At 37.4% G+C, this 27,632-nt stretch overlaps 1 protein-coding gene across 1 annotated transcript in view; it reads left to right on the top strand.

Moving 5' to 3' along the window:
- The window catches only part of pdia5 (protein disulfide isomerase family A, member 5), a 39,777-nt gene that overhangs the window by 9,336 nt on the left and 2,809 nt on the right, over positions 1–27,632 (top strand). Inside the window, exons 3-16 of the mRNA XM_079464685.1 lie at positions 407–494; positions 3,451–3,534; positions 3,654–3,699; positions 5,433–5,525; positions 6,067–6,127; positions 6,596–6,663; positions 8,611–8,702; positions 10,632–10,703; positions 12,421–12,557; positions 16,393–16,463; positions 18,060–18,223; positions 19,439–19,569; positions 22,583–22,653; positions 27,013–27,147. Of these exons, the coding sequence (XP_079320811.1) occupies positions 407–494; positions 3,451–3,534; positions 3,654–3,699; positions 5,433–5,525; positions 6,067–6,127; positions 6,596–6,663; positions 8,611–8,702; positions 10,632–10,703; positions 12,421–12,557; positions 16,393–16,463; positions 18,060–18,223; positions 19,439–19,569; positions 22,583–22,653; positions 27,013–27,147 (1,313 nt within the window). The remainder of the gene's footprint in view (positions 1–406; positions 495–3,450; positions 3,535–3,653; positions 3,700–5,432; positions 5,526–6,066; positions 6,128–6,595; positions 6,664–8,610; positions 8,703–10,631; positions 10,704–12,420; positions 12,558–16,392; positions 16,464–18,059; positions 18,224–19,438; positions 19,570–22,582; positions 22,654–27,012; positions 27,148–27,632) is intronic.

Raw genomic sequence — 27,632 nt, 5'->3', positions numbered from 1 at the left:
GCGACTTTCAAAGAGAAGAAAATTGAATTCTGTTAGGCTGGACATGTGCAACTGTGATAGAACCTTCAGTCTCAGATGAACATTTCGTCTGTTTATCATACAAGCTTTAACAATGGGATGTCTATACATAGTATATTTTTATAATTGTACATATACAGTACATATACAGTATTGCAGAATATGTCGGAGCAATTGTTGACATGCTTTTCTGAACATAACCCAATGAAAGCTATATGAAGATAATCGTTTTTAGAATATGTGTAATGTACGTGGCAGTGGATATTTCTTTCTCAGATTGCATAGTTTTTGCACAACATACAATGATGGTATCTATTGAATTGTCAAATTCATCTTTAATTGTTTTTCTTCTTTCATTTTAACTTTGAATGTGTCATTTTGTCGTCAGCTTCATCTGGAGATACACATCTGAAGCTTTTGTCTGATGTGGCTCAGGCTGTGAAAGGACAAGGCACTATCGCATGGGTGAATTGTGGGTAAGTCTGAATATATCGGTTTTGAGCATGTCACTACTCTGTTTGCTAAAGCTGACAAGCTTTCTTAGTGTTGCTATTGGATGAGTTTATCTTTCATTTTTTATTTTCGTGTGTCAGCAGCACTGTTGTTGTTGTTGTTGGGCAGTGTTATCAAATATTAACCAGTTTCATACAGTTACTAGCTTGATTGTTTATTTAAAAGCAAAGCTTTTCGAATATGTCACTTCAGAGGCATGCAGGATAGGCAGTATGCCTAAAATTGAGGGAAAAACTTATTTCTAAATGACAGCGGGGGAAAAAACCAAGAACAAAAAGTGTTAATACTACTCACTAATGGCTACTAGTGCCGAGGGTCATGGGTTCGATTTCCAGGGAATGCACATACTGTATTGATGAAAAGTGTCTTTGGATAAAAGCATCTGTCAAATGCATAAATAGGTAAATGTAAATGCATCCCAGTTCGGGTAGCGCACCTGTCATATCTCAGCTTCTCTACTTGAAAAATGATTGCTTTGAGAAATGACATTAGAAAAGTTGTTGTGATGTCTCTGATGATTTGCACAAACACTTCAGCTTGTTGTCAAAAACACATTTCAATTTCAATTTCTAAAACGAACCTTTAAGTCATCTTTTTGAAACTTCATTTAGATTTGAGGCCTCTCTTTTGTGAGATTGAAGAAAGTCGTAATGCAAGAAATCTTGGATACTGAATGATGTGTCATTTCTAGCTTGAATTAAATAAGGCGACTGGATTTAACAAACAGTATGCCATGCATTTTTACTCAGGACCAGAGGCTGTCTATCTGCAAGCGGCTGACGATTTTGAACAAATTTGCCTTTTCGATGTCGTCGCGTTCGCTTCTCTGTGCGTCTAATTGAGTTTCCCACCTGACAGACAGAGCGCTGCTTCTTGCACCCCTCGCTCGGCACTCCCACTGAGGCGTTACGTGGGATGTGCATAAGACTAATGATGTCGTCTCATCTGCCTGTAGGGGATGGTGAGGGGGAAGCAGCCGGCTGGTGACGGTTGCTGTCAGAAATGTAATTTAATTCCATCTCTTTGAATTACCATTAGCATGGAGCTTTAGATTAGGCTCTGAGTCTTCTTTGCTCCTATTTGTTTTTTATGTAATACATTTTCATGCTCATTAATGCTCAAGAGAGTCTTTTCAATTGGGATATGTGGCTCTGGGGGAAGTTGCGGGTGTCTTTGAGATGTCACTGGAAACAGGTAATTGTGAGTCCTTTTAGTCGTCCATTGTGGCGAGATTGTATTTGTTTTTACTTCGGTCATTCGGCAAAGATGAGTTTGTCTGGAACTGTGTGCTCATCATGGGCGTTGCTTTTTTTAGAGAGTGGCAAATGGGGTACGGATGTGAGAGCTAGTGCATGAATAATACCTCATGAATAGTAAAAAAACTATGCACAAATAATGCAATATGAGCTTTACTGTATTAAAGGTCCAGTGCATAAAATATAGCGGCATCTATTGGTGAGGTTGTGAATTGCAACCTACGGCTCACTCCACCACTCACCCCTTCCTTTCGAAGCACTCTGGAGGCTGACACAGAACTAAGATGTTGTTTTTGTTTCTTTGCCGAAGGAGATTAAGTATTTACGCTCTGCAGTTTATCCGTTCAGGGCTACTGTAGAAACAAAATGGCGAATTCCATTCAGGGGGGGGCCCACAGTGTATTAGATAGAAATTCTCATTCTAAGGTAATAAAAACATAACGCTTCATTATTTAAGGTCTTTATACACCTCTGAAGACAGACTTATGTATATTATATTGCATTTCTCTCAATAGATCCTTAAATCAACGGACCTTTGATAAATAAATAGACTGTGATCGGGTCCTTAGTACTGTGGAGTTATTTAAAAATAACCACAATGACCACTCAGCAAAACTATAACCAATATCAAAATGACAAAAAATACAAGGATACGTCTCGACTTTAAATTACCTCCAGTCTGTGCATCTTTTGTGCAGTGAATTGAAATAGCTCTGATTTGTTTGACAGATATGTATGAAGTTTGCTTTTCTACTCCAAGCAATAAACTCAGAAGGATAAACACAGTAATTTATTTCTGAAAACCTGTGGCTCTGAAGGAAGGCCAAGCTTATACAATAGGCTAAAGAAAATACAGCTGAACATCTTGTCCTTTAGGAAGAGAAAAATGACAGAGGTTGCCAAACCGAGCAGCGACCCTTACATTAGCTTATTGCTATGGTCATCTGTCGCTTCCCATGAACGGTCATGTATTGCTGGAACAGCAATTTATTTAATGTCTCGGGACATTAATTGTATCACTTCAGGTTTTTGGCTGCATCAATTTGCATGACAAATGCCCTCGAGGGCTTGTTTTGTAATAGAATAATGTGATTATAATCCTTGTTGAGCATAATTTGCCATGACTTTAATGTTTGCTTTTGCCTAAGAGTTTGGACGAAAAAAAGCATGAAGTTAATTGATTGTGCTCACAGACTTTGTATACAACATTGTTTGCTTTATACTTTGCTCTTTCTTTTTGCAGTAAGCCTGGATTGTTAGCTATTAAGTATTGAATGGAGGATGCTTTTCAAATTCAGATTCCATTTTCAGTTAAAAATACCCATAAACATGTCATATAGTACAAAGAACCTGTATTTTTAGAAGTAAAGCAGTGGTTTGAAAATTTCAGTTTTATTGGTAGGACCTTGTTTCACAGCCCTGTTTTAGATGTATGTACTATCTTCTTACTATGTTGTAACACTTTGAACCTAACCCTTAAAGGAATGGTCAATTGTAATCCATAATTTACGCTGACTTTGAATCGTTGTTGAGATACTTAGATTCAGGTTCTGAGATGTCAACGTAGGTTTTTAAAGTCTAAAATGCTACCGCAAACAACTGTATATACTATATGATCGACAATTCATGTTACTGATATCTTTTTCTGTGCTTTTGCCCACAGAGACACAGAAGGCCGTAAACTCTGTAAAAAAGTCAAGGTAGACCCTAGCTCAAAAACCAAAGGAGTCGAAGTCCTGCATTACAAGTAAGAATAGTGTTTGTTTTCTAAGATCATTGGAACGATGTCTTTTAAAGGTCTTATTGAGCTATTACTGAGAATCTGCAGCTACAGACATTTATCTTTCAGTTTTGTGTTGCTTTCAGGGATGGAACCTTTAACACCGATTACAACAGGCCGGCCACATTTAAGGTAATTTATTTATATGGGTATATGTATTTATTGGGATTGACCCTTAATTTCTCTGAAAATCTTAATTGAATTAAAGGTCTAGAGTGGGTTTTAGAGCGACCTCTAGCAGTGAGTTTGAGGATTGCAAGCAATCTCTCAGTCCTCCACTCACCCCTCCCTTTCGAAGCGTGACGGTGGCCACCACAGTACAAAAAGATTTCATCGACTGAGACAGCACGGGTTTTCTCATGTTGACGCTAGGAAGAGATCTTGAGGCAATAAGACATACTGTAGAAAGAGCGATGTCTTATTTATGACAAAGAATAAAGGGTCTCTGGATTTTAAGTATAAAAAGGATCAAAGTCATTTTTTTTAACGGAAACATTACTGACAAAACACTCACACAGATATTTTAAATTATTTTACGATATGTTAATGTTTTAGTTTTTTTAGATCCAGACACCTCTAACATATAAGTCAGTCTGGGACTAGACTAGTCTTAAGCTCTGTCCCCTTATTGTAACACTAAATTAACTGGACAAAATTGTTATATCAAAAATAAATTTTAATTTCTTAAATGTAAGACTATAAAAATCCTTCTCAACATCCACAGTTTCCCATAATCTGTTATTTCAAACTACTCGAGCACCAGAGCCAAAGTCCCTTTGGTTTATAATCAGACGAATCAGACATGTCTCCCATTCCATTCTCTCACCTATATCATTCTCCACGCGGCTTTCAGCCTAATCACGAGCAAATCTGACGAGGCGTTGATGAATGGCTGTGGAACGAGAGGAGCTGTAATGTGAATTTATGTTAAAAATGAATGAGCTGGTCTCTGTAGGATGAGTCACTGATGGGGGCATGTTCACTGGCGCCAATGGTGTGGAAAGAATGGGGAGAGCTCTTATTAAATGCACCTGCTGTTCACATACTGCTCTTCATTTTCCCTCCAGTATATCAGGAAAGGTTAAAGCCCCCACGATTAACCTTTAAAGTCATGGGAGTGCTGAACTCATTTCCAGAATAAATAGGACGGTGGATAAATTAGTGATATTATGTATAAGATAACAAGGTGCAACATCAGTGATAATTCTCTGGCACGATACTAAATCTAGTTTCATGGTTCTTGATCACTTTTGAAACCATAAAAGCAAATATACATATGTATAAGCTTTTGTGTTTACAGAGTAAAATATGTAACCCTAAAGTCTTTTCACATACAGTCGTTTTTGGCGCTCATTTGTACGTTGTCTCTGAATTGTCAAAACGCCTCTCCAAATGCTTACAACGGATGAGAAAAAACGCTGAAAATCAAACCCAGTCCAAATGTTTTTATGATGGAGGCAGTGTGTAAATGTGATTGACACAACGTGAGGTAGTATTCATTTTTGTACGTGCGGAAATTTCAGGCGCCCATTTCGGCCTCAATGTGCAATGGCCTTTACCCATCTTAGGATCTTTGTGAAGATTACAGTATTTGTCATAAATTGCACACCGGTATTTTCCTTTCAGCTGGCTTGACTGTTCCAAGACTGGAATCTTTTTCTAGTATCAACTGAAGTACCAATTTGATCGCTCTCTTAATAAAATCAAATATGTACCTTTAATATCATAGTGATTCCTTTTTCATTTGAAATAAATGCTGTATTCCCATTGGCTCTCTGAAAAGTTGAGCAAAGTTTTTCTTCCACGGTTGAAAGTAAACTCTTTAAGTCGCTTTAATTATTCATTTGTTTTCTCACCGCTTTTAGTCCATGGTGGCTTTCCTGAAAGACCCTGCAGGTGCCCCCCTGTGGGAGGAAAACCCTGAGGCTAAAGACGTCGTTCACATCGAGACAGAGAAGGTAAGTATCACTTTTAGAATCTCACTGCGGCAGAGATCAGCTTTCTGTTTCAGTATTTATCAGGTGTGGGAACTTCACACAGAACAAAAGCCTGTAGCTGAGCAATACGCTATGGAAGAACCGGCCCATTCTTCTGTCTCTAGAGGATTAAACTGGCTGCTGGACCGTCTGTTTCCAGTGCAGACTGTGGTCTTAAACAGCATGAAGTGTTGGACCGTTTGCATAGAGAAACGCTCTAGTCAAGACTTCAGACATTTTAGAAATACCATGTCTTTTAAGCATCTTTATGGACCTCATTGATTTCCAATAGCGTTTCTTTTCGTTTTGAAGAATATCGTGGTTTAAAGAGCGTCAATTGCCAGAACTGTTCTCCATTGAGGTGTTTAATGTGGTAATGAAGCGATAAACAATGCAAATGGAAGAGGCTTGTGAATCTATATGCTGCTTGATTACGGTGAGACCTTGTAACAGGTTTTGAGATCATCTGAAAGTCTTTAACAGGTCGTGTTTGAATTCTCATCTCACTGACTTTTGCCGGCAGGACTTTCGGAAACTTCTGAAGAAAGAAGAACGGCCCATCCTCATGATGTTTTACGCCCCATGTGAGTCATCTCAGGAGTCTGGGCAGTAATCATCAGACACTACTACACACTTTCTATGATGCAAACTGCTTGCAATCATACAAAACCTGCCATGTTAAATTGGCACAGATTCGATTCTTTAAGTGAAATAATTTTGTGCCGTATTCTTGCATGAATCGATTTTAAGCGTGAATGTAGTCAAGGTATAAAGTCGGCAGATAAATAGCTGTCCGTATGAGATGAGCAGGGGTTTAAAAAAATCCTCTTCATCTCCCAGCCTCATTTATCTCTGTCTTGGTTCCTTGTGTAACACTCGGAGAAACTCAAAAACTCATTAACAGTCCCATGGATGTGAAATTAGTTCCTGTTGATCTAGAGGGTGAAATCGTGTCTAGAGCTACAGGAACGGCCTAGCACTTTCTATATGCGTTCCGCTATATTATATGTAACATAACCATTATGTCATGTTAACATTATGTTCTCCGTTAGGGTGTGGCGTGTGTAAAAGGATGCAGCCCATTTTTCAGCAAGCAGCCACTGAGACAAAAGGAAAATATGTAAGTACTGTTGGGGGTGGTTGATATTCAGCCAGGGAAAAAAATATTTTAAGTTTTTCTTAATGTTTGATGTATGTGTTTCATTCTGTGAAGGACTAACAAAATTTCTCCCATATTTCAAGTATAAAAATGTGCATTTATTTGCAGAAAATGAAAACAGGTCAAAATAACAAATGAAAATGCTCTGTATTTTTTTAAGCCCTCAAATACTGCAAAGAAAACAAGTTCAAATTCACTTTTGAGCAATAAAACAGTAGTTCAAATGAAAAGTTCAAAAATAATTTTTGTATGGGATTACCTTTGTTTCACAGTTTTTATGTGTCTTGTCATGCAGTGCTGTTGGATTACTCCTGGGGTTAGTTTTTGTTGAAATTTAAAAGACACTGGAATGGAATAGCCAAAAATACATCTAGAAATGCTCGATAAATAAACATTAGGAATGGTCTCTCAATTATTTCCGTGGCTCCGAGGCTAAATGTATTGTAGCATTAGATAAAACATGAATTGATCAAAATTTTACCTCGAAATGAGCTCAGAATATAATTATGTGAAGCATCACAGTCCAGTGTAGATAAAAAGATGAATATTTCACCCTTTAAACAAATAAAACATGACGAATCGCAATACTTTCATATTATGACCCTGATATTGATGTACTGTAATATTGTGTCGCCAAGTCCCCGTCGACTCCCACCCCTAATGTCACAGCCATTTATTATTGATTGTGTAATTTCCACAGTTAACGTCAGACTATGTATAAAACGGTTTTATTGTAGCCGCTACACTTGTCGAAGTACTTTAACAGGTGGGATGTTTTGCAAAACTATTGATGTCTCTTTTTGACAGAACATTTAGTTCTCCTCATTAGAGCGAGAGGCAATTTTGCCTAAAAGCACTTGTGCTGATTTCATAGTACAGTTATTGGATGTACTTCCTGCTGTTGAAGTGTATGGTCAAGTATGGATTATATGCCAGCTCAGCTCAATATCTCTATGTACATGGCTGGGAAACCCCCAATGCACTTCTCTACATACAGTATTTTTCTTTTCTTGTGTTCTTTCACCAGTCTCATAAGTGCACGCATGTCGGTACTTAAATTGTCATTGTCTAAATCGAAAGTGCTGATTTTAAAGCGACACAGAAGCTTTTGAAAGTCGTGCAGCTGGGGCCGCAAAAACATTCTCATCCTCCTTTTATCTGGTTAACCGAAAACCTAATCGGATAAAAGAATATCGATCAGCATTAGGATCGAGAAAATTTCAGCGGTGCGTGTTTCTCAGACCGATGAGTGCGCAGTACAGGAGCTAGTAAATAAGCAACTCGTTTAGAGATTTGCATAATGAATTGGTGGCTTGCTGGTATAGACGTGACGTGAGTAGATTTGCTGCCGCCTCTGTTTCTGAGTGCCCACGTACGTGTGGCGAGAAGCTGATAGCGTTGCAGAAACGTTGATGGATTCGGGAGGTAATCGCCGGTCAGCAAAGTTTGTCTGCACATTTTTCATTGTCCTGACGGATGCGTTTGAGGCGCCGAAGACGATTTGTGACTTACTCTCGGATAGTGCACATTTATTCAAGAATTCATCATCAAACATGACCTGTCATAACTGCAGTTTGTTTGAAATAAGAGCATATGCTATATCGTTTCAACTTAGAAATGTGACGCGCCATGGCATCGGATGATTACATTTATGCATGAGGTACTGTAAATCTGCGTATACAAAAACCGAAGTGGGTTAAAAATATTAACGGGGTGGGGCCAGGTCAGGCCTCGCAATGTTATCAGAAGGGATATGCCGTGTCTCACTTAAACGCATGCCACGCTTTCTTCATCTCCATCGACAAGCTCTCTGCCTTCACACTCATGTACCATTCATCTTCATTTCTAGTGTTTGTGGTTCTAGACAGGGATTGTTTCTTTGCAGTCTAATCCATTGCCTTTGTGCAGGTGCTGGCGGGGTTGAACGTGCATCCGGCGGAGTTTGACGGGCTGAAGCAGGAGTTCAGCGTCAAGGGCTACCCGACCTTCTGCTACTTTGAGTGAGTTTTACTTGGGTTGATAACTCCAACGTACTGTACAAAGTCACCGTGTGAAGAATTGTATAAAATATGATAGAGTGGCTAGCATGCTTTTCTTGTACTGGATTAAAAGTCTTGTAGTAGATTTGCATCAGTTGCCGTGACTCATTTACTCTAAAGGAGACGCAGAATAGAAAGGAACCCATTTGTTCTACAGTCCAACTACGGGTCACTGGCTCAATCTCATTTATGAGAAATGTATTCTTATAAAAGGCTTTTTGGAAACAACACTGCTGTTCTTTGAACTTTTTGCCAGTGCTTTGTTTTTCAAGTCCTAATGCACAGAAAAATCTCAAAATAGTGGAACCTAGCAAAGAAGCACATTTTTGCTTTCAACAAGTCCTGCTCCGACTTCCTGTTTTAATAGGAAATGTGAAAGAAAAAGCTATTAAATCCAGTTCAGTGGGAGTTTAAAGAGATAGTTCACCCAAAAATGAAAATTATTTTCTCATTCCAAACCTGCATGGCTTTCTCCTGCAGAACACAATTGAAGAAATCTTCAAGAACGTTGATAACCAAACAGCAATGAAACTCCATTGACTTCCTTTATATGTACATTTCTTAAAATATCTCATTTCTGTGTTCCACAGAAGAAATGGACATACAGATTGACATGAGGGTGAATAAATGATGAGCATTTTTATTTCTGGGTGAACCATCACTTAAAGGTCATTTTATTTACTAGATGTTGACGGTCATTTAAGGCCGACTAAAAGCACTAAAGTGGGTAATCTATTACCAGATGGGTTTTCCATATTATTCTGTTTCGTGTTAAATTGCCACAAATCCCAACTGTTTAGTGACAGTGACAAATGGCCATCCACTGCCAGTGTTTCTTAACTCTCATCTGCTGTAAATTGTTTTCAATCACGGAATGGGAGCAAAGATGAGGGCAAATAAAAAACTTGCATGAACTTTTCTTCCAAACTGCTGTGTTTAATTCAAGAGCTTTTCTGTATACGTTTGTGATGTTGTCTGTTCTTGGTTGTGTGGATTAGTAAAGATCACAAAGGTTGTTAGCCGAGGCCTTTGATTATGCTAAGAGCCCTGAGCCTGATGGTTTAATTAGCTTTGAGTCCAGCACTCATTTAAAATGGTTATTTTGGATGGCAAGAGACGGGCAGCGGCCTTGGATGTTGTTTGTAATTCATCGCTTTGGTGTGTCAGTACAAATATCCAGAGCGGTCTAGTGCAATTTGTGTTGAGTGAATAAGTGTTGATAAACACTGACGTCTCCTCCTATGTAATATTGTGTTAAAAAATTAAAATGAAAGGTTTACACACAATTGCAAAAAATGAGTTTTTTTTACATTAACAATAAAGAAAGGAAGTCATGGTATCTGGATACGTAGCGAGCCAGAATTAAACCTGGATCACTTGCATTGACACCACAGATTACTTAAAGCGGCCCTAACTCACACAGTTTCTGTATATCTCATGCTTATCTTGAGCACTTACAGAATAGTATCGTACCCTTCAAATATCAGTTGAGTCTTTAGTTTGATCACATTTATAAAAGACAGATACAGCTGTACGATTATTTCCGAAAATATGCGCCGCATGTGGGGGAGGTGAGGCGGAACCAAAGCACGTGAGCACAACAGAAATACTACGTCATACGTCCAACTCGTTTTTTGTTGACCAAGCATGAGAAAGCAACACGTTTAACATTGTAAATAAGTCAGAATGCATGAAACACAGTTACAGGGCCTGTAAAAAATTATAATTTGGCATCTTGCAAGTGGTTAACTTGTTGGACAGTGGATTTATCTACATATTATAATGGTTAATTTGATTTGATTTCCATTTTAACATCCAGTTTAATGATTTTTTGTGTGATTCTTATAAAAATGTTCCTTTCACTAATATTTCAACTTTTTTTCCTGAAAGGAAGGGAAAGTTCTTGCATCACTACGAGAATTATGGCGCTACCTCCAAAGACATCACTGACTGGTTGAAGAAGTGAGTAAGCCAACAAAATGCATTTAAAACATCATTTTCATGATGATCACAAACAGACATACACAGGCACTTCACTTTCATTCATTGTTATAACCTTTGCAATCTGAAATAAGCCGTTCACACTAAAATAAATATTCTGTCATTATTTGCTCACCGTCGTGTGGTTGTCTGCGGATCTTCTTATGTGAAGATGTTAAGAATCGCTAAACAGCTATATTCCAAGTCTTCTGAAACCATATGGTTATTGCAGTTTGAAAAGAAGACCAAAATTTAATTGCCGCATTAAATTGAGTTTACAGAAAAGCTTGTATACAGATGTGTATAATGATAACTAGTTTGGATCAACTTTAAGGTGAATAAATAATGACAGATTTGTTTCAGTTTTAGCCTAACTATTCCTTTAAGAGCTCTAAATGTTTATTTAGCCTTATTTAGTTGTACCAGGGGATACGTCCTAGATTCAAGCCACACAATCTCACAATAAGCACATTATATAGTGAAATATCTGTTGTGCACTGTGAAATACTGGATGTAAACACTCCTCTGTGCCTCCTTATAAAGGTTTTATGCTATCTTCTGTGTATTATATTGAAAAGACACGGCCGTTTCAAAGTTTGGGGTTAATAACTGTTTTGTTGTTTCTCATGATTTTACAAACCTATTGATATAAAGGCATACTGTAAATGTGAGTGCTGTTATGTGGGAAAAGATATTATTGTGTCAACATATCAATGTATTTCAAACGGCCAATATGAGCACATCATAGATGGGAACTCCTTTCAACACTGTTTAAAAGGTTATGGGGTTATTTTCAACCCAGCGTTAGGTCAAAAAGGGACCCAGCCATTGGGTCATAAATTAACCTATTTTGTCAAATGTAACCCGACAACTGGGTTCGTCCTTTTTTTTACTCAACTCTGTGTTGAAATTCACCCAGCATTTGTTTGAGACCTCAAGAAGTTTATCGATGAAATTTGAAGGGACAATTTACAAATTCTAGACTAGGTGGCTACTTTGAAGTCTGCCTGTTTGGACATCTCATTTGTTTCAAGCTTTGCTGGATTGTATGATTATTATGGTCATGGTTATTGATAAATAAAATTGTTTTTAATTTTATTAACGGTATACTAAAGGTGAGGAATGGAACGACTGATTTGTTTAGGCCAGAAGACTATTTGGTCATATTTACGGAATTAAGTTGTGCAATGTACTTGGCAATATTTTAAGTTCTGATTTAAACTCAATTTTTCTCCATAAATTAAATCACAGCTGGAGTCGATTTGCCAATTCAGCCATGTTGTCTCAAGCTTTTGCTTATGCACTTTGTCCACTGCATGTTAAGGTTAAGTTAGGATCTCTAGTGTCTAGCAAAGCTTCTTTTGGCAGCTCTTTAATCCGCTGCCTCACTTTAGGAGACAACCTCCTGTCTCCTTGTACCCTAGAGAAAATAGAGATGTTGATTTATGGACACAGAGCCTATTAAGACGCATGTGAAATACAGGCTTTTTGTGGTGCTGAGAAGCACTCTCCAGTAACACGGGCGTTCCCCACCAGATGCATTACGTTGAAACCAATGGTGAGATATTCACCAATCGTGTCCAACACTGAGTCTTCTTGCATATCCATGTGGAAATCTGTGAGTCATGTAGCTCAAATAGTGACTGTAGACAGTGACATAATGACGGAGTAATCTATTTTCTTTTAAATGTTGATATAGTCCCCAACCTCCACAACCTAAAACTCCAGAGGTGCCTTGGTCAGAGTCGGGCTCGGCGGTTTTCCACCTGACAGACGAAACCTTTGACACGTTTCTAGAGGAGCATCCATCTGCCCTGGTGATGTTCTACGCACCTTGTGAGTATATTGACAACATGGCTTCTGATGATTCCTTACAACTGATTTATTTATATAAAGGGTTAAAGGTCCAGTGTATGAAATGTAGTGGCATCTAGTGGTGATGTTGCGAATTGCAACCAACGGCTCACTCCACTGCCCAACCCTCCCTTTCGTAGCACTACAGTGGCTGAAACAGGACTAAGTAGGGCTGGGCGATCTTCCGAAAAAGCATATCACGATCTACATAACAAATACTTGAAATACAGAGTTGTACATTACGTTTTTTGCACATAGCACTGGTGCTACAGAGGTTTGAAGTCAAAACAAACCAAACAGTTGTACATGTTGCACAAGTATAAAATGTCTGTTATCATCTTTACACAAATGCACAGATTATCACATAAATAGATTGGTTAACAACAAAGGACATTAATGTTTGTCCACATAAAAATACCTATACTATAGTATTTACTAGGCCTATAGTAAACTGCAGTAAAATTCCTAGATAATATAGTGTGTTTGAACCTTACTATAGAAAATATTAAAGTATACATATATTACTACAGTTGATCAATTTACAACAAGAATACCACAATTTTCTATATCAAATACTATAGAACACTACAGTATTTTTTAGGTTAACCTGTGTTTTATTTTGACGGGTCGTCGTGAAGACGCTCCCACAATAGACACTTGAGTTTCAGTGTAAGTAGTTCAGTGCACGATGAAAAATCTCCCAGAGCACTCTGGACATTATGTCCATGTGTTTATGTCCTCATACAGTGAGACACAGTCAAATCCATGAGCATTAAACTGTGCAACACATTCACTCATACACGAAATACTGGCAGATGACAGATTTTAATAGCAGGATTCCGCCTCTGCATCACAGGGTTCTAGATATAGGCATTATGAACTCAATGCAGCCGGGAAACAAGTATCAACCGCTAAAGTAAATTAGCTGTGGGCCATTGACTACCCTCACGCACACAAACAAGCCGCCCTGTCTAATGCACTTGCAAAACTCTATCGTACGCGCGAGACTTCGCAGCTCGGCGAAAGGGATCTGAAAGCGATCCGAAAGCATGCAAAGCTCTCTGTTCTCGCGGTGCTTCAATGCCATACGTCAATGGATAATTCCATGCACGGTGACCCGTGGTGTATGTAGATAGAAATAAATGTAGGTAATAAAAACATAACAATATGTAAGGTCTTTATACATCTCTAAAGATATAGTTATGTGTTTTATATTGCAATTCTCTTAATAGATCATCCTAAAATATTACACACAGCACCTTTAAGTGCATTAGATCTAGACGTTTTCACACGTTTTCAGGACCCATTCAGTACTGTGGTAAATGTAATTTTTTTTTTACTGTTATTAAAATGTAATGCCATCACTCTAAAATCAGGTGGAATCTGATTTAAATCCCAGATAGATTTTCTTAGAAACAAATAAACACTTCATCTGTTCATCTTGTATGAAATGTATTTCTGTCACTATGTGCACAGTGTTGTTTTTGTGATTTTGTTCTCAAATGAATCTACCTGACACAGATTTGAAGATATGAGCGTGTCAGTCGTGTTTCAATTTTTTGAAGGGGTTGCTTTTTTCATTTTTGAAGGACGGTGGCTCTCGATTTCATACATTTTTGATCAAACACCTCTGATAGAACATATTCATTTCCTGAAAGGCACAGGGTGTATATCCTACCAATCGGCCGCTGAGTGTGTACAAACATTAATATAGTGAGAAGGTGCCACATAACGTGTTTACTATCTCATCGACAAGACATAATGCTGTATCCCTGCTTATACACAAGAATCGGTACACATATTATCGTGACAGTGACAACAACGGTTGGGCCTCAACTCGCATAATCATCATTGCTACAAACAATATGTGTAGTGACACTTGGCGGCGCTGTGCAAATTTCATGTGACTTGATTTAAGGTCACCTTATTCTTCTAAAGAGAAACATGAAATGCTGTCAATAAGCCGCGTTGTTCTCACAACCTGGTTGCGTTTTATACCTGTGATGATGTGAAACCTGTTGTTTTCATTGTGTGCAATGAGAATGCAAACATATTGAAGATGCGATTTCATTTGTTCGTGTTTCTGTAGCGTAAATAAATCCATAATGAATCCAGGCTTGGCTTGTAAGCTCTGGCTTATGTTTGCTGCGACAGCTGTTGTGATTATGTAACAGGTGGAGAATTGGGAAGGAAACTCTTAAAGTACTTGGAAAGGGAAGTTTCTGCTGTTCTTAATCATTATGGTGATTTTAAAGACTTGCATCTGGTTCTCTTTCATCGATATTGAGTGTGACTGTGCTAGCTCTGTGTCAACCTTGTATGACCGCCCCATACGACAAACCAGTCTAAGATGGTTTTCTGGTCTTGGCTGGTCTAGACCGGCTATTTGCCTGAACCAAATAAAAAACATCATAGCAGGAACTAAACATAGTGGGATCTTTATAACTATTTTTGCTCACAAAATATATTTTGGAGGATTAAGATTTTCTTTTTTTGAAGTTCTGGGGAACGGGTATTTTTTTCCTGCTATGGTAGTCAATGGTGGCACAAACTGTTTGGTTTCAGGCATTCTTCCAAATATCTTTCCCTGTGTTCATCAGAACAAAGACATTTATACAAATTTGGAAAAGCTCGAGTGTGAGTAAATGATTAAAAAAATAAAAAAACATTTAAAATAAATATGAAAATTGTCACAATTTCCCATTCTAAAGCAATAATCGTTTATATAAATCCTTATTCACAATTATCCGTATAAATTAAAGGGAGATTTCATCCAAATCTGTGTGACTTATATTATATTCAGGTATTTTGAAGAATGTTGGTAACCAAACAACATAGGCCTTTTTCGCGCTTCGGGATTTTTGACTTCCGCATTGTTCGACGCAGGGTTAACTATGTTCCGGTTACGGCGGTATCCGGGTCTAACAAGAGTGTCTGGATAAAATGTCATCGTATAAATAATGTAAACGGCTTAATATCTTATTTCCGCCTGTTTAAAGTTAAGATCTTAATTTTAAAACACCCCACAGCTAAGTGGGGGCTCTAGCACTACTGTTTTTGTCTTCATTTAAGCTAATAAACTAATGTTACAGTAAATGCAGCGCGTTGTGCAAGAAAGACGTCACCTAATCCCCCCCGTCAGACTCGCATAACACGTTCTGTTTCAGAAAATGACGAAAAAGTTTTACGTTGTCGGTTCTTGCTAGTGCTTCTGACATTATCAAAATATTTAATATATGTAAAATATGTAATATCCGACGTTTTACTCGTGTGATCATTGTATCACGCATTTCTTATAATACAGTGACGCGATCACGTTTAAATAACACACGAGCTAGGGTGTATAAACTCAAAACACTTAAAGTGCACAAAACAGAAAAGCTTTAAAAAAAGTTGCGTTAAAAGTAGCTTTAAATGACACAAGCGCATTCTATCACAATAGGATTAAATCTGAAGGAGAAGTTCCTTTACCCTGCAGTGACGTAGATTCTTGAATAAAAGGCTTATTGCAACAAAACCAATGAGACATTTCTCCAAATATCTTCTTTTGTGTTCCCCACAAGAAAGTCATATACAGGTTTTTAATGACATAAGGCTGATTAAATGATGACAGATTTTCTTTATCTTTGTGTGAACTATCGTTGAAGAATAGTTAAGTCTTATGCAATGACCGTCCTATCGCAACCACAATCTTTGCAGGCATTATATGAAACAGCAGTGTTTTGTGCAGAATTTTCTGTTGCGTGTTTATGATGTTCGAATGTGAAATCTTAATTTCTTCGCCTGACCTTTCTTTGTTGGTTGCCTTGGTTTTCAGGGTGTGGCCATTGTAAGAAGATGAAGCCAGAATATGACGAAGCTGCTGAGTTTCTCAACAAAGATCCAGATGTGAGTTCCTTTATATATTAGAATGACATGAGGAAACTGAATAATATTTCATTTTTAAAAAATCATTTTATGTGTCCATTTAATGAAATGGTTCCAGGTGTGAAGTTGTCACTTTGAGTGATTGCTCATAAGACAACTGTGTCCAATTGGCTTGAATAAAATAAGCGAATTGCAATTTTCCATCATCCTAGACGAATTTAAATACGCCCTCCGACCAATCTGAAAATAACCTCACAGTTCTGCAACTCACGATCCCAAATTTCCATGAATACACGTTGATTTTTTTTAAGCCATAAAGAGTTACAACATGAGACATTTACAATTCACAAACAACATCTCTGGCCATGTTATGCGAGCAAGCAGTGTGGTTCTCATTAGCCGGGTGTGTCCGCACGCTAGCTATGCTTGCCTCCAGAGTTGGAAGCCAAGTAAGTCACCAGAGCCTCATGGTTGGAGTTATTATCTCATTTTCCCATGCGCCATCCCTTTAGCCTTCAGCTCGGTCGGAATGATGCTCTTCCCTGAGTTCAATAACAGCACGTTACGCATTATCTAATGCATATGCTAGCCCTCACACCTTCTCCCATGAGAGAGCTGAAGTCATTTATTTTTCTCATTCCGTTCACTCACGGCCCCTACACGCATTCGAATGGGGGGGCCCGCGTAGCTGGATGTTTTTTTTTAAAGCATTTTCAATTTGCATCTCGCTGAGAGTTTGGAATCAGGGTATTTGAATGTGCATATATAAATGTAAGATGGAACATTACAAACATGATGTTTGAAAAGTGGATGGCAGAGAAATTTAAGGAGCACAACTTATCTCTTAAGTGTGACTCTGAAAGGTACTGATTTCACTTTGATGAGATATTTTTGTGTATAGGCCCAATAAGTCAACGACTTAACATGCAATATTCTTTATGAAGGCACTTTTTGAAAATTAGCATTTTAAGATTTGCTCAACCTCACGTCATTTTAAACCTGTTTGAATTTCTTCTGCTGGACACGAAAGAAGATATTTTGTAGAATGTTGGTAACCAAACAACATTGGCCCCCATTGACATCCATTGAATAACACAAAACCACTTTTTCTCGATATATATATTCTTTTGTCTTCCACTGACAAAAAGTGTAACTTTTGGACACAACGGAAGTCTGCGTCCCCCGTCTCCTTTGTTGAGCTTCACAAAGCGTTTAATAATTACACATCCTATCTCCTCCACCTGCAGGAGGTCTTCTCAACCACAAAACACGATCAATATCAAAATGGCAAACAGGCTTTTTTCTCAAATTAACACCGCCTCATGATTTTAATTATGCGATGCCGAGACATTTGAAACTCTTAATGAGTTCCATAATTACTGGAAAGTTTTTGGAAAGTGATTTGGGTTAAAAATGAGCATCTCTAATTCGCTCTTCGCTGTGGTCACATTGATTTTTCGTGAGAAAGGAGAATTACTCTTTGAACAATTTAACCCGCAATGCATTTTGGGTCCATTTCATTTTGTGTTACTTGAACCAGTGAGATTTATTGCTGAATTTGAAGTAAACCGTTCATCTGTAAATGTTTATTCATATACTGTATGTCTGTGGTGTCAGAGTCCAGGTGTTCTGGCGGCAGTGGACACCACCATTCACAAGTCTATAGGAGAGCGGTTTAAAATATCAGGCTTTCCTACGGTGAAGTACTTTGAAAAAAAAGAAGACAAGTACACGCTTCCTCAGTTACGAAGCAAAGACAAGATCATCGAGTGGCTCAAGAAGTGAGTCGACTTGTTTTTTTTTCTTTCTGCTCTTGTGTCATTTATTAGTGTAACTATGTTTTTGAAGACTGGAATATTTTTTGGACATGACAAATGTGTTTTGCATGTATGTTTAACATTAAATGTACAATTTATATTTATGCACACATTTGCAGTTCAAATCTGCATTTAACACCAGCCTTAAAGGAGTAGTTCACCCATATATATATATATATATATATATATATATATATATATATATATATAAAACCAAACGAGATTACTCCGTTTCAAAAGGTTTTAAAAAATCATGTTTCTTATTATGTTAGTTAGCTGTATCTTTTGTTATTATGGCTTAAATCAAAACAAACCAACTGCAGTTGGAATTATATTTCATTTGAAAGCACAATATTTTAAAATTAAAAAATTAAAAATCTGTAAAAGACTGCTTTGTTTAAATGTAACATAAAATTATTATAATAAAATAAAATTGGCGAGTAATATAGTTTATTAATCTTGAGTGTAAACTGTTAACTGTTTACCACATAACTATAGATGGTTTCAGCAGCAACAACATAGACAAAACTTCTGATAGACCTCTGCAAGGAATCAATAACTGTTGAGTAGTTTAAATGCAATTTAATATAATAAATATGAATATAAATTAAATATATAATAAATTGATAAATTATAAGTACACTTCAGGCCAGGCACTGTTGTCCGATGAAACCATCTATAAAATGTACGGTTACAGGTGTTTAATTTCATGAGACCATTAGAAAATGCAGATAAAGTCTTATTTGTTTTAAAGGTCACTTACACAATTGTATGAATGTAATCGCTTCAGATAGCAAAATGTCAAACCAGTAGGCATTTGTTTGTAAGAACAACAAAAATCCCAACCAAAAAATAGTCACGAAAACAAGTTTGATTTAAAAGAAGCTCCAAATATATATAAATAAATAAAGATACGGTTCAATTAAGATAACGGGTGTTTGTGTGAACTTTATAGGAACTGACGTAAAGTAGCATCATTTTTTGTTCACAAGCCGCTTGGCTGTTGCTCATGTGTCTTCACTTTTTTTGTAGCTCAAAAATTTAAAGTTGAATAAACTCAAGGTTGTAAGAATATTCTTGTGGTCATGAAATTTGTATTATATTTCATATTGACCTGAACTGCTATAATTTTAAAGACCTCAAACACTGAGTTTACCTGTTCAATCCCTTTTCTCTCAGTCCCCAGGCCCCACCGCCTCCAGAGAAATCGTGGGAGGAGATGCCATCCAGCGTGAGCCACCTGGGAGCTGAAGATTTCAGGGAAATTCTGAAAAAGAAGAAACACGCCCTGGTCATGTTCTACGCTCCATGTAAGCCGTCTTTTTGAGATAATACTGCACTTGTAGTTTGAGTCAATCACACATTCTGGCATCTAGGCTTCTGATATTACAGAAATATGGTTCAGAATTCCTAGACCATTTATGATAGGTGTAAATCATTTGAAGCACTGGAAAGTCAGTGGCTAGCTTTGCATGAGACATACTCCAGTAGGGGTGTAACGGTACGTGTATGCACTTGGCAAAGGGAGAGACGTAATTGTAAATCGACTTTAAAAAAATATAAAACGTTTGTTTATTTGCAGTTGCGCTTTATGCTTAAGTTACGCGATTAAAAAAACAGTGACATCTGCTGTCACAGGAACGCTCCTTTTGCCAAGTGCGTTTCAAACGTCTACATAATGCCCTGCTCACTCCAGAGTCTAAACTCCAAGGGCTCTGCCCTTCGAAAGGAGTAGGGCATAGGAATGATCACTTCCATGGGGAATTTGCCCCGTGATGGTTCCGTACGAATATACGTACTGTTACACCCCTATTCTCCAGTGTTAAAAATCATCACAATAGGTCGTAACAATCAGGCTTCTTTGATTTGATAGGGACCGCTTTGTCTCAATCTTTGCATCTTTTTGCACTTGCAAAAGCCATTCTGAAAGAACCAAAGTAAGATGAATTACTGACAGGTCGCCGTACCCCTTGTGAAGTCAAACACGGTGTTCCCGGCATCTTGATGGAGGCTTCAAAGCTTATTCATGTGTAGCAGTCCAAATGGATGCTCGGACGACTCGGGTTTTGTCACGCTCTGTTCTCTCTCTGTCTGTTATTTGTCTTTGAGGAAATTTGTGTGATCACACTAACGTGAAGATTGCTGTGTGTTCACACAGTGTTAATTGTTACAAAGCAACGTCTATTAAGCTCATTTACATGATGTGATACGCAAATCTTTAAGTATTTTTATGCCACGCTTGTATTTTTATACTACACGTTATTTAAAATGGAGATGATTCACCATTTATTTCATCATTTAATCACCCTTTTGTCATTTCAAACCTGTACGACTTTCTGTCTTCTGCAGAACACAAAAGAAGATATTTTGAAGAATGCTGGTAACCGAACAACGACGCCACCCATTCACTTCTATTGTGTGGACACAAAACCAATGCAAGTCAATGGGAACCACCAACACTCCAGCATTCTTCAAAATATCTTTTTTGTTCTTGCAGGAAGAAAGTCATTCAGGTTTAAAGTGACAAGAGGGTGAGTAAAAGATGACAGAATTATAATGTTTGGGTGAACTATCACTTTAAATCGTGTAAGAGAACTCTCTTTTGGTGTTTGTGTAGACTCAGCCTTAAATTTTTAGTTTTTAGGCTTAATATACCTTGGAAATGGCGTTTTTGCGATATTCACCTATTAAAAGACAGCAGATTAACAAAAGACGTGTTTTGAGCCAAATTTATAATTGCAGCATATACCCACTGTAATTATTGCCATTAGGTCTCATTGTGTCTCTGCTGGCCTCTTACTCAATTACATCTTCTTTTAAGCTTTATAACAAATCAGAAATGATACAAAACAGTATTTCTGTAAAGACTGTTAATCAAAACACAAAAAGGATAGTTTATTAGCAGTGAACTGTGCCGTTTTACGGTTTATTGGATTATTCCATTAGCATTGTTTAATTCTGTTGAAAGCACCGTTCGATTACGAGGACTTTCATCATTTTAAAAGCAAATTTTAATAATAGGGTCTTTACATTTGTACAATCTAGGTTTATAAATATCACCGTCCTGATAACAGTGATACCCGTTCAAGAGCGAGCATGAAACAACGTGTTCTTATCAGAGGATGAGCAGACTCAAGGACTTTAGTTCTCCCCAACCTCCAATCTCTCACGTCTGTCTCACATCAGGGCAACTCCAGAGCTGTCACTCCACCACTGAGTTCCTCAACTTCTCAGCTCAATGTTTTGGCCAGCACTTAAAGGAACAGTTCGCCCACAAATGAAAATTCTGTCTTCAATTATTCGCCCTCAAGTGAGCAAATTGTGTAAATATTTTTGATCTGATGAACACGAAGAAAGATATTCGGAAGAATGCTTGTAACCAAACTCCCATAGTACTTTTGGTTGATCTGTCGCTTTAACGTTTCATCTTGCATAAGATTAAAAATGATTTTGTGTTATTTTAAGAACAACTATTGGTTAAGTTTTCAATCAGAGTATCTGACCGGCCGCCGAGACAGATTCGTATCGACTTTGCACGGGTTTGGCATCCATCCCAGCCTTTCTGCGACGTGAGCCAAAAAGTAGGGTAGACAACTTCATGGGCCATTTTTTATAATGACCCTCGTGCTACTTAAATTAAATGTCTTGTTCCTCACACAAACAGGCCTTTGTTTGCTGGATTGTACAATATCACAGTGCCATTAACTGTCATTAAAAGCCACAGCTCTCTTGAATTGAACCTACTAAATAATGTTTAAAAGCATACAGTAGTACAAATGTGTGCAAATGAGGTTGCGTGACAACCAGCATGATCAACGAAACCATTGTGATTTGGCCGTGTAGCATTTGGCAGATTTAATGCTTTGGTCAGCTGTTCGTTAAATAGAAGACTTTCGTTTGAAGCATTTACCACCATAATTCATGCATAATTCATAAGAGTAACGCCTTCAGCATCAAAGGCGATTCGTAAGTGTGTTGAAAATAAATTTTAGGAGTTGTGATCTGTAGGAAGTTTGATAGACATACATTGCCTCAGGATAGCATTGGGCTGTCAATGAAAAGAAGAAAGTTACTTTTGATGCGCTGAAAAGTCGAATTTTGTCATCGCACACCTGCTGTAAAGACACAGTGATGGATTATTATGCATGCTTTCGTTTGTAGGAAGTTACTGTTATTTTTATAGTATGTAATAACTCTATGTTTCTATTCATCTCTTTATTTGTCCAGTAATTTATTCTGTGATATATCACCTCCTGCCTTTTGTTCTCAGAATTATAAGGTAAGACATCGCTGTGAATACTAACATATCGCTCCATTCCGCAGGGTGCCCGCACTGCAAGAACGCCGTCCCTCATTTTACAACTGCAGCCGAGGTCTTCAAAGAGGACCGCAAGGTGAGGTTCAACCCCATTAAATAGATTTTCAACTTGTCCTTATCAGTGGTTCTCAACCGGAGGGTTGTGACCCAAAACATAGTTTGAGCAATGCTTTCTCTCTCCTATTCAGACGGTTTTCAGACATCCTAGAATTTAATCACTTTTCATCTCCGGAATGCTCTCAAGGTGTTCAGTGTCATCGCTTTGTGCATTTCGGTGCTGTTGACCTTGATTCAAACGTTTAGTTTTTGTCGGCTGACTCTATATATCATGTAGTAGATTATATCTTATACTTATACTAAGTAATCTGTCATTATTTGCACACAAAAGGAATTTTTCAAGAATCTTCACATTGATCTTTTGCACAGCGATTGTTCAGCGTTAATGTGAGCTGTCTGACACCAAAGGCTTTATTTATGGTGCTTTTTTTGGAGCTTGAGGTTCAAGGTGAGCTGTCGTCAAACGGAAAAGATCAGTGTGAAGAATTCGGTTAAAAATTATAGATAAAACCAAACCGGGTTGAAACTACAAGCATGTGTAAATAACGCCAGCTTTTTCAGTTGGGTGAACTATGCCTTTAACTTTCAAATTCGCACATTTAGCATTCACACTTCTTCACGCTGTACTTCTAACACGTTCTTCCTCCAGAGTAACATGACATTCATCCGTCAGACTCTCTCACATGTCTAAAAACTGACATTTTCTAAAATCCCTTTGAAAGTTGCTGGCTCTCTGAATCCTTAGAGTCCTCGTGAAAACATTTCATTTGGCTTCTTTTAGTACAGACATTTATTTATCACTGGCCATAAGACGGAGATGTTGAATTGTTGTTTGCACATGCCGAAAATTCATCAGGCACGACGTCAGCTTTCTTTAATCTCTCAATCGCTCTTATGTTTAAATTTATGCATAATCATTATTCAGATGAATAGCATTCGTACGTATATTTTGCCAAGATTGCAATGGATCAGGTTCTTTTTGACCTTTATTTCTAGCTAACGCCCCTTAAGATATTATTAAAAACAGATATTGTTTGTTAGAAGAATAAAAGCTCTGTTCAGAAAGCTCCATCTGCTGGTTTCCCAAACAATGAGCCGTTTAATTCATAGTTATTTTTCCACATTTGTAATTTTCCACATGTACAATCTCTTAAGTGCATAAAAGTTCTGCGAGCTGTATGGTTTTGCACTATGCTAATGATGTGCTCAAGTACTCAGAAATGACCGCATTGATCAATCATAGAAAGTCATTAGAGTGTAACTTGTTTTTGTTTAGTTTTTTCTTCAAAGTGTTTTAAATTGATCAAGGTTGAGGAACAGCTATACGCAGAGGGGGCCAAAACAGAGCCGCATATTTCATTCTTGATTTGTTATGGTGGGATTTTTGGGTGGTACCTTGCGATCCGCTTGCTAAGGGGGACAGTGTATGCGTGTTAACACTTTACACAACAGCATTAATCACTGTATGAACATGCTATCCAATATGTTCCCCGTTCAACTATCTGTGAGTCTGTAAAAACCCAGCTAAAGTCATTTTTTTCTATAATTTACTGTTTACTGCATAAAATGATTCTACGTAATGTAAAGAATATTCTGTGAAACTGGATATCTTTAATATTGACTAAGTTAGGCCATGTCAAAGATTGAAACCATAGTGAAATGAATGGTTCAAATATTGATGCTTGTTTTCTCATAATTCAGTTATTATGGTTTTCACAAACAGGGTCACATTTAAAACTTTACTTTGTCAACCATCGCTTTCTATCCATGAGTAAATTCAGACACAGCTGTAGACAGTATTGTGCATTTACTGTTACATATGCATTGCATTTTGTAAAACATGAAATACAAACATCCTAATTCGCATTTCAATTCATGTACAAATGCGGTCTAATGCATGTTTGTAAAAATCAAATTTTGCGGTTTAGATTATAAACAACTATATTCATTTGAGTCTGGTAGACAGAAAGATTACATTTCTTCTATTTAACAAAGCCTTTGAGTTTTGAGGACTTGTCCACCTAATTTAATTCATCTGTACATCAAAGGAATTCTACAGAAAGCTTGCATTAGGACTGATCTTGTCCATGCCCTCATCTCAGACCCAAATCTGCAAATGATTGTGACTGCGACACTCAAACAATGAATACCTTGAAAGTTAAGTTTTGTTTATGTTGGAAGGAAGGGTTGTGGATCTGGTTCCATTTAACATGTTATTATGTCTTTCTGGTTCCACTGTTCTTCCTGCGTTTCATTATTGCTCATTTCCTTTCTGCACATGAATTAGTAAACATGGTCAATTTTTTCTTCAACATTTCTTCTCTTTTATCTGTCCTACGATTAGCACATTGTTTTCGTAGAAAGTAAAAACATGCTCAGGTTGTCTAATTGTAAAAATAATAACTAGTAGTGTGTGTAGTTGTTTTTTGTTGTTAATGCCACGGAATGCAAAAAAAACGTTTTTAGTTTCTACTGTAATATTCATGAGTTCACAGATTGTTTAATTTCCTGTTTGTATCGAACCGTCTTATTTCTTTCCAAGGCTGGTTATTAATGTCTCTGAAAAGATCTAAGGTACCTTTCTGAATGACTTTTTGACCTCATTCATCTCATAAACCACCCTGTGTAAGCACAAAATCACAGGCCACGAGTCTTATGTTGCTTACATCTACTTATTGGTGAGGTTATAGCGAGATCAGTCAAGTGTCAGGAGGGTTTTCCACCACTAGCACATGAGGATCAATACCAGAATTGGCCGGCAAACTTTGAATAAACACCGTCTTTCCTCTCCATTTTCTCCTATCAATGGCAAGACTGAATAATAAGGGGAACATTCAAATCAGCCTCCAGGGGAAGCGTGTAATCTTGGAAGATCCGATAATGTTTATTCTGAATTTATTAGCGATGCAAAATCGCATCTAATCCCATTCAAAATAAAGGTTTGTGTTTAAGTACAGTATGTCTGTGTACAGTATGTGTTTGTAAATACAAAATAATATGCACAGTACACAGACATATATTATGTTAACACAAACTTTTTTTCTGGATATGATCAATCACAATTGACATCCCTAAAATATATATATATATATATATGTATGTATGTAGCATTTCAGTGGATTTCTGTGTGAAATGTAGGTTACACATTTATTTACAAATTTTTTTTATTGCTAAAATCATTGAGCATCAGAACCTCGAGTGATTTCGGCACAATGCAGCATCGTTTTTTACTAGATGGATTTATGTCATTAGAACAGCAAAAACACTGCAATGAGATTGTCAAACACGCCTGCCATAAAGATAAATATTGTGTAGCTCTGCAGGCAGGGCACTTTGATTTCACCTTTGAGTGATAAACTGCAATGAACACAGGTCCACAGGACTAAAATACACAGCTACACTTTTTTCAGTCATAATGACTGAAATGTGCTATTCGTCAAGAGACGTTTATGGTTCATTTGTTTATGTTTCACTAACTGCCGTCCTGAGATATCCCGAACATAAATCTCTGCTCTTGTTTTTATATTTGCTTGTTTGCTATATTTTTTCTTACCCTGCTTTGAATAGCTTTTTCCGACAGGAGTGTATTACTCATTTTTCATTACCCTGGAAAAAGCTGCTAAATTCGGGGACGTAGGGATGAGAGCGAATCGGCTCCTTCAGTGCCGAAGCAGATGTGCTGTTAGATTTCACAGTTACGTTCTCGCACGTTAAAATTTCTACTTAGAACAAAATATATTTAGTTTTTTGTAAACGTTGATGTCATTATGTTGTTTTGCCATATCAGAATTTAATTTTATTCATAAGCGAATTCAAATGCACTGCCATGCAGTCTTATGGATTATGGACCAATGTATGAAGTGTCTATAAATGAGTCCATTAGAGATTCAAAGCAGGGTTCAGCTAATCCCTTACTAAACTGTTTGAATTCATATAGTTAGTTTGTTTGAATATGTTTGTCATGTATGCAGCATTTTCTCTGCTGTCTAGATTTTCCCCAGAGCTTGGCTGTCTCAGTGGGTCTTAAGGGATTAAGAAGCGTAAACAACATTACCATGATCAGACATGCAGCATAGTTCTTTACCACACAAGCTACATCCTACAATCCAGAACTCACAGTTTTATCTTTTTGCTAAGCATTTTTTTTTTAAGTTCCAAATGGATAGGTGGATACAATAACAGACAAATACAAAAATACGAATGTGTTACCACGGTAATGCCATTCTCTGGAGTATCTTAAAGTACAATGTGATGAAATACCATGACGTATGCTCGTTCAGTACACCACTGGATTGAAATAGTATTACATGCACTTTACAAGTCACAGAACATTCTGTTGAGGGTGTATTTTGTGTTAATAGTTTTTGTTTTTTTACAGATTGGGTATGCTGCGGTCGACTGCACAAAGGGACAGAATCACGAGTTGTGTAAACAGGAAGGGATTGAGGGCTACCCGACATTCAACTATTACAACTATGGCAAATTCAGTGAGAAATACAATGGGGAAAGAGGGGTAAGTGTTGTTCTTTTACACAAGCGATGTGTATTTAAAACAGTGGCACTCTTTGGAGAACTACACTTAAAATATAGGACCATTATTGTCAGGGTTGCCAGATAAGAAAACTAGTCTACTGACCTAAAATACACATTTACAGTCAGTGTTATGCGTTACACATAATTTCCTTTTTAAAAAGATACATTATAAAACAGTCAGTTCTGGTCCTCGTTTCTGATTGGCTGAGCCGCATTCTAATCCATTATTAAAATACCCCATTTATAACTGCTGACCACATTACAAAGCCTAATGGCTGGAATACACTACAAGACTTTTAAAATCTGAACAGATTTTTAAAAACTAGGCATCATACACTTGCCGACTTTATAAACGGTTAAGGCTAAAATACACTACACAACAGGTATCACATACTAGCAGTGTTTCCGAACGCAACAAACACGCGCTTCTTTGCTCCCATGACCAACAAAACAAACATGGATGTG

The sequence above is a fragment of the Barbatula barbatula genome (assembly GCF_947034865.1).
Source record: "Barbatula barbatula genome assembly, chromosome: 9".
Lineage (NCBI taxonomy): Eukaryota > Metazoa > Chordata > Actinopteri > Cypriniformes > Nemacheilidae > Barbatula > Barbatula barbatula.
This window is presented reverse-complemented; position numbering and strand designations above follow the sequence as displayed.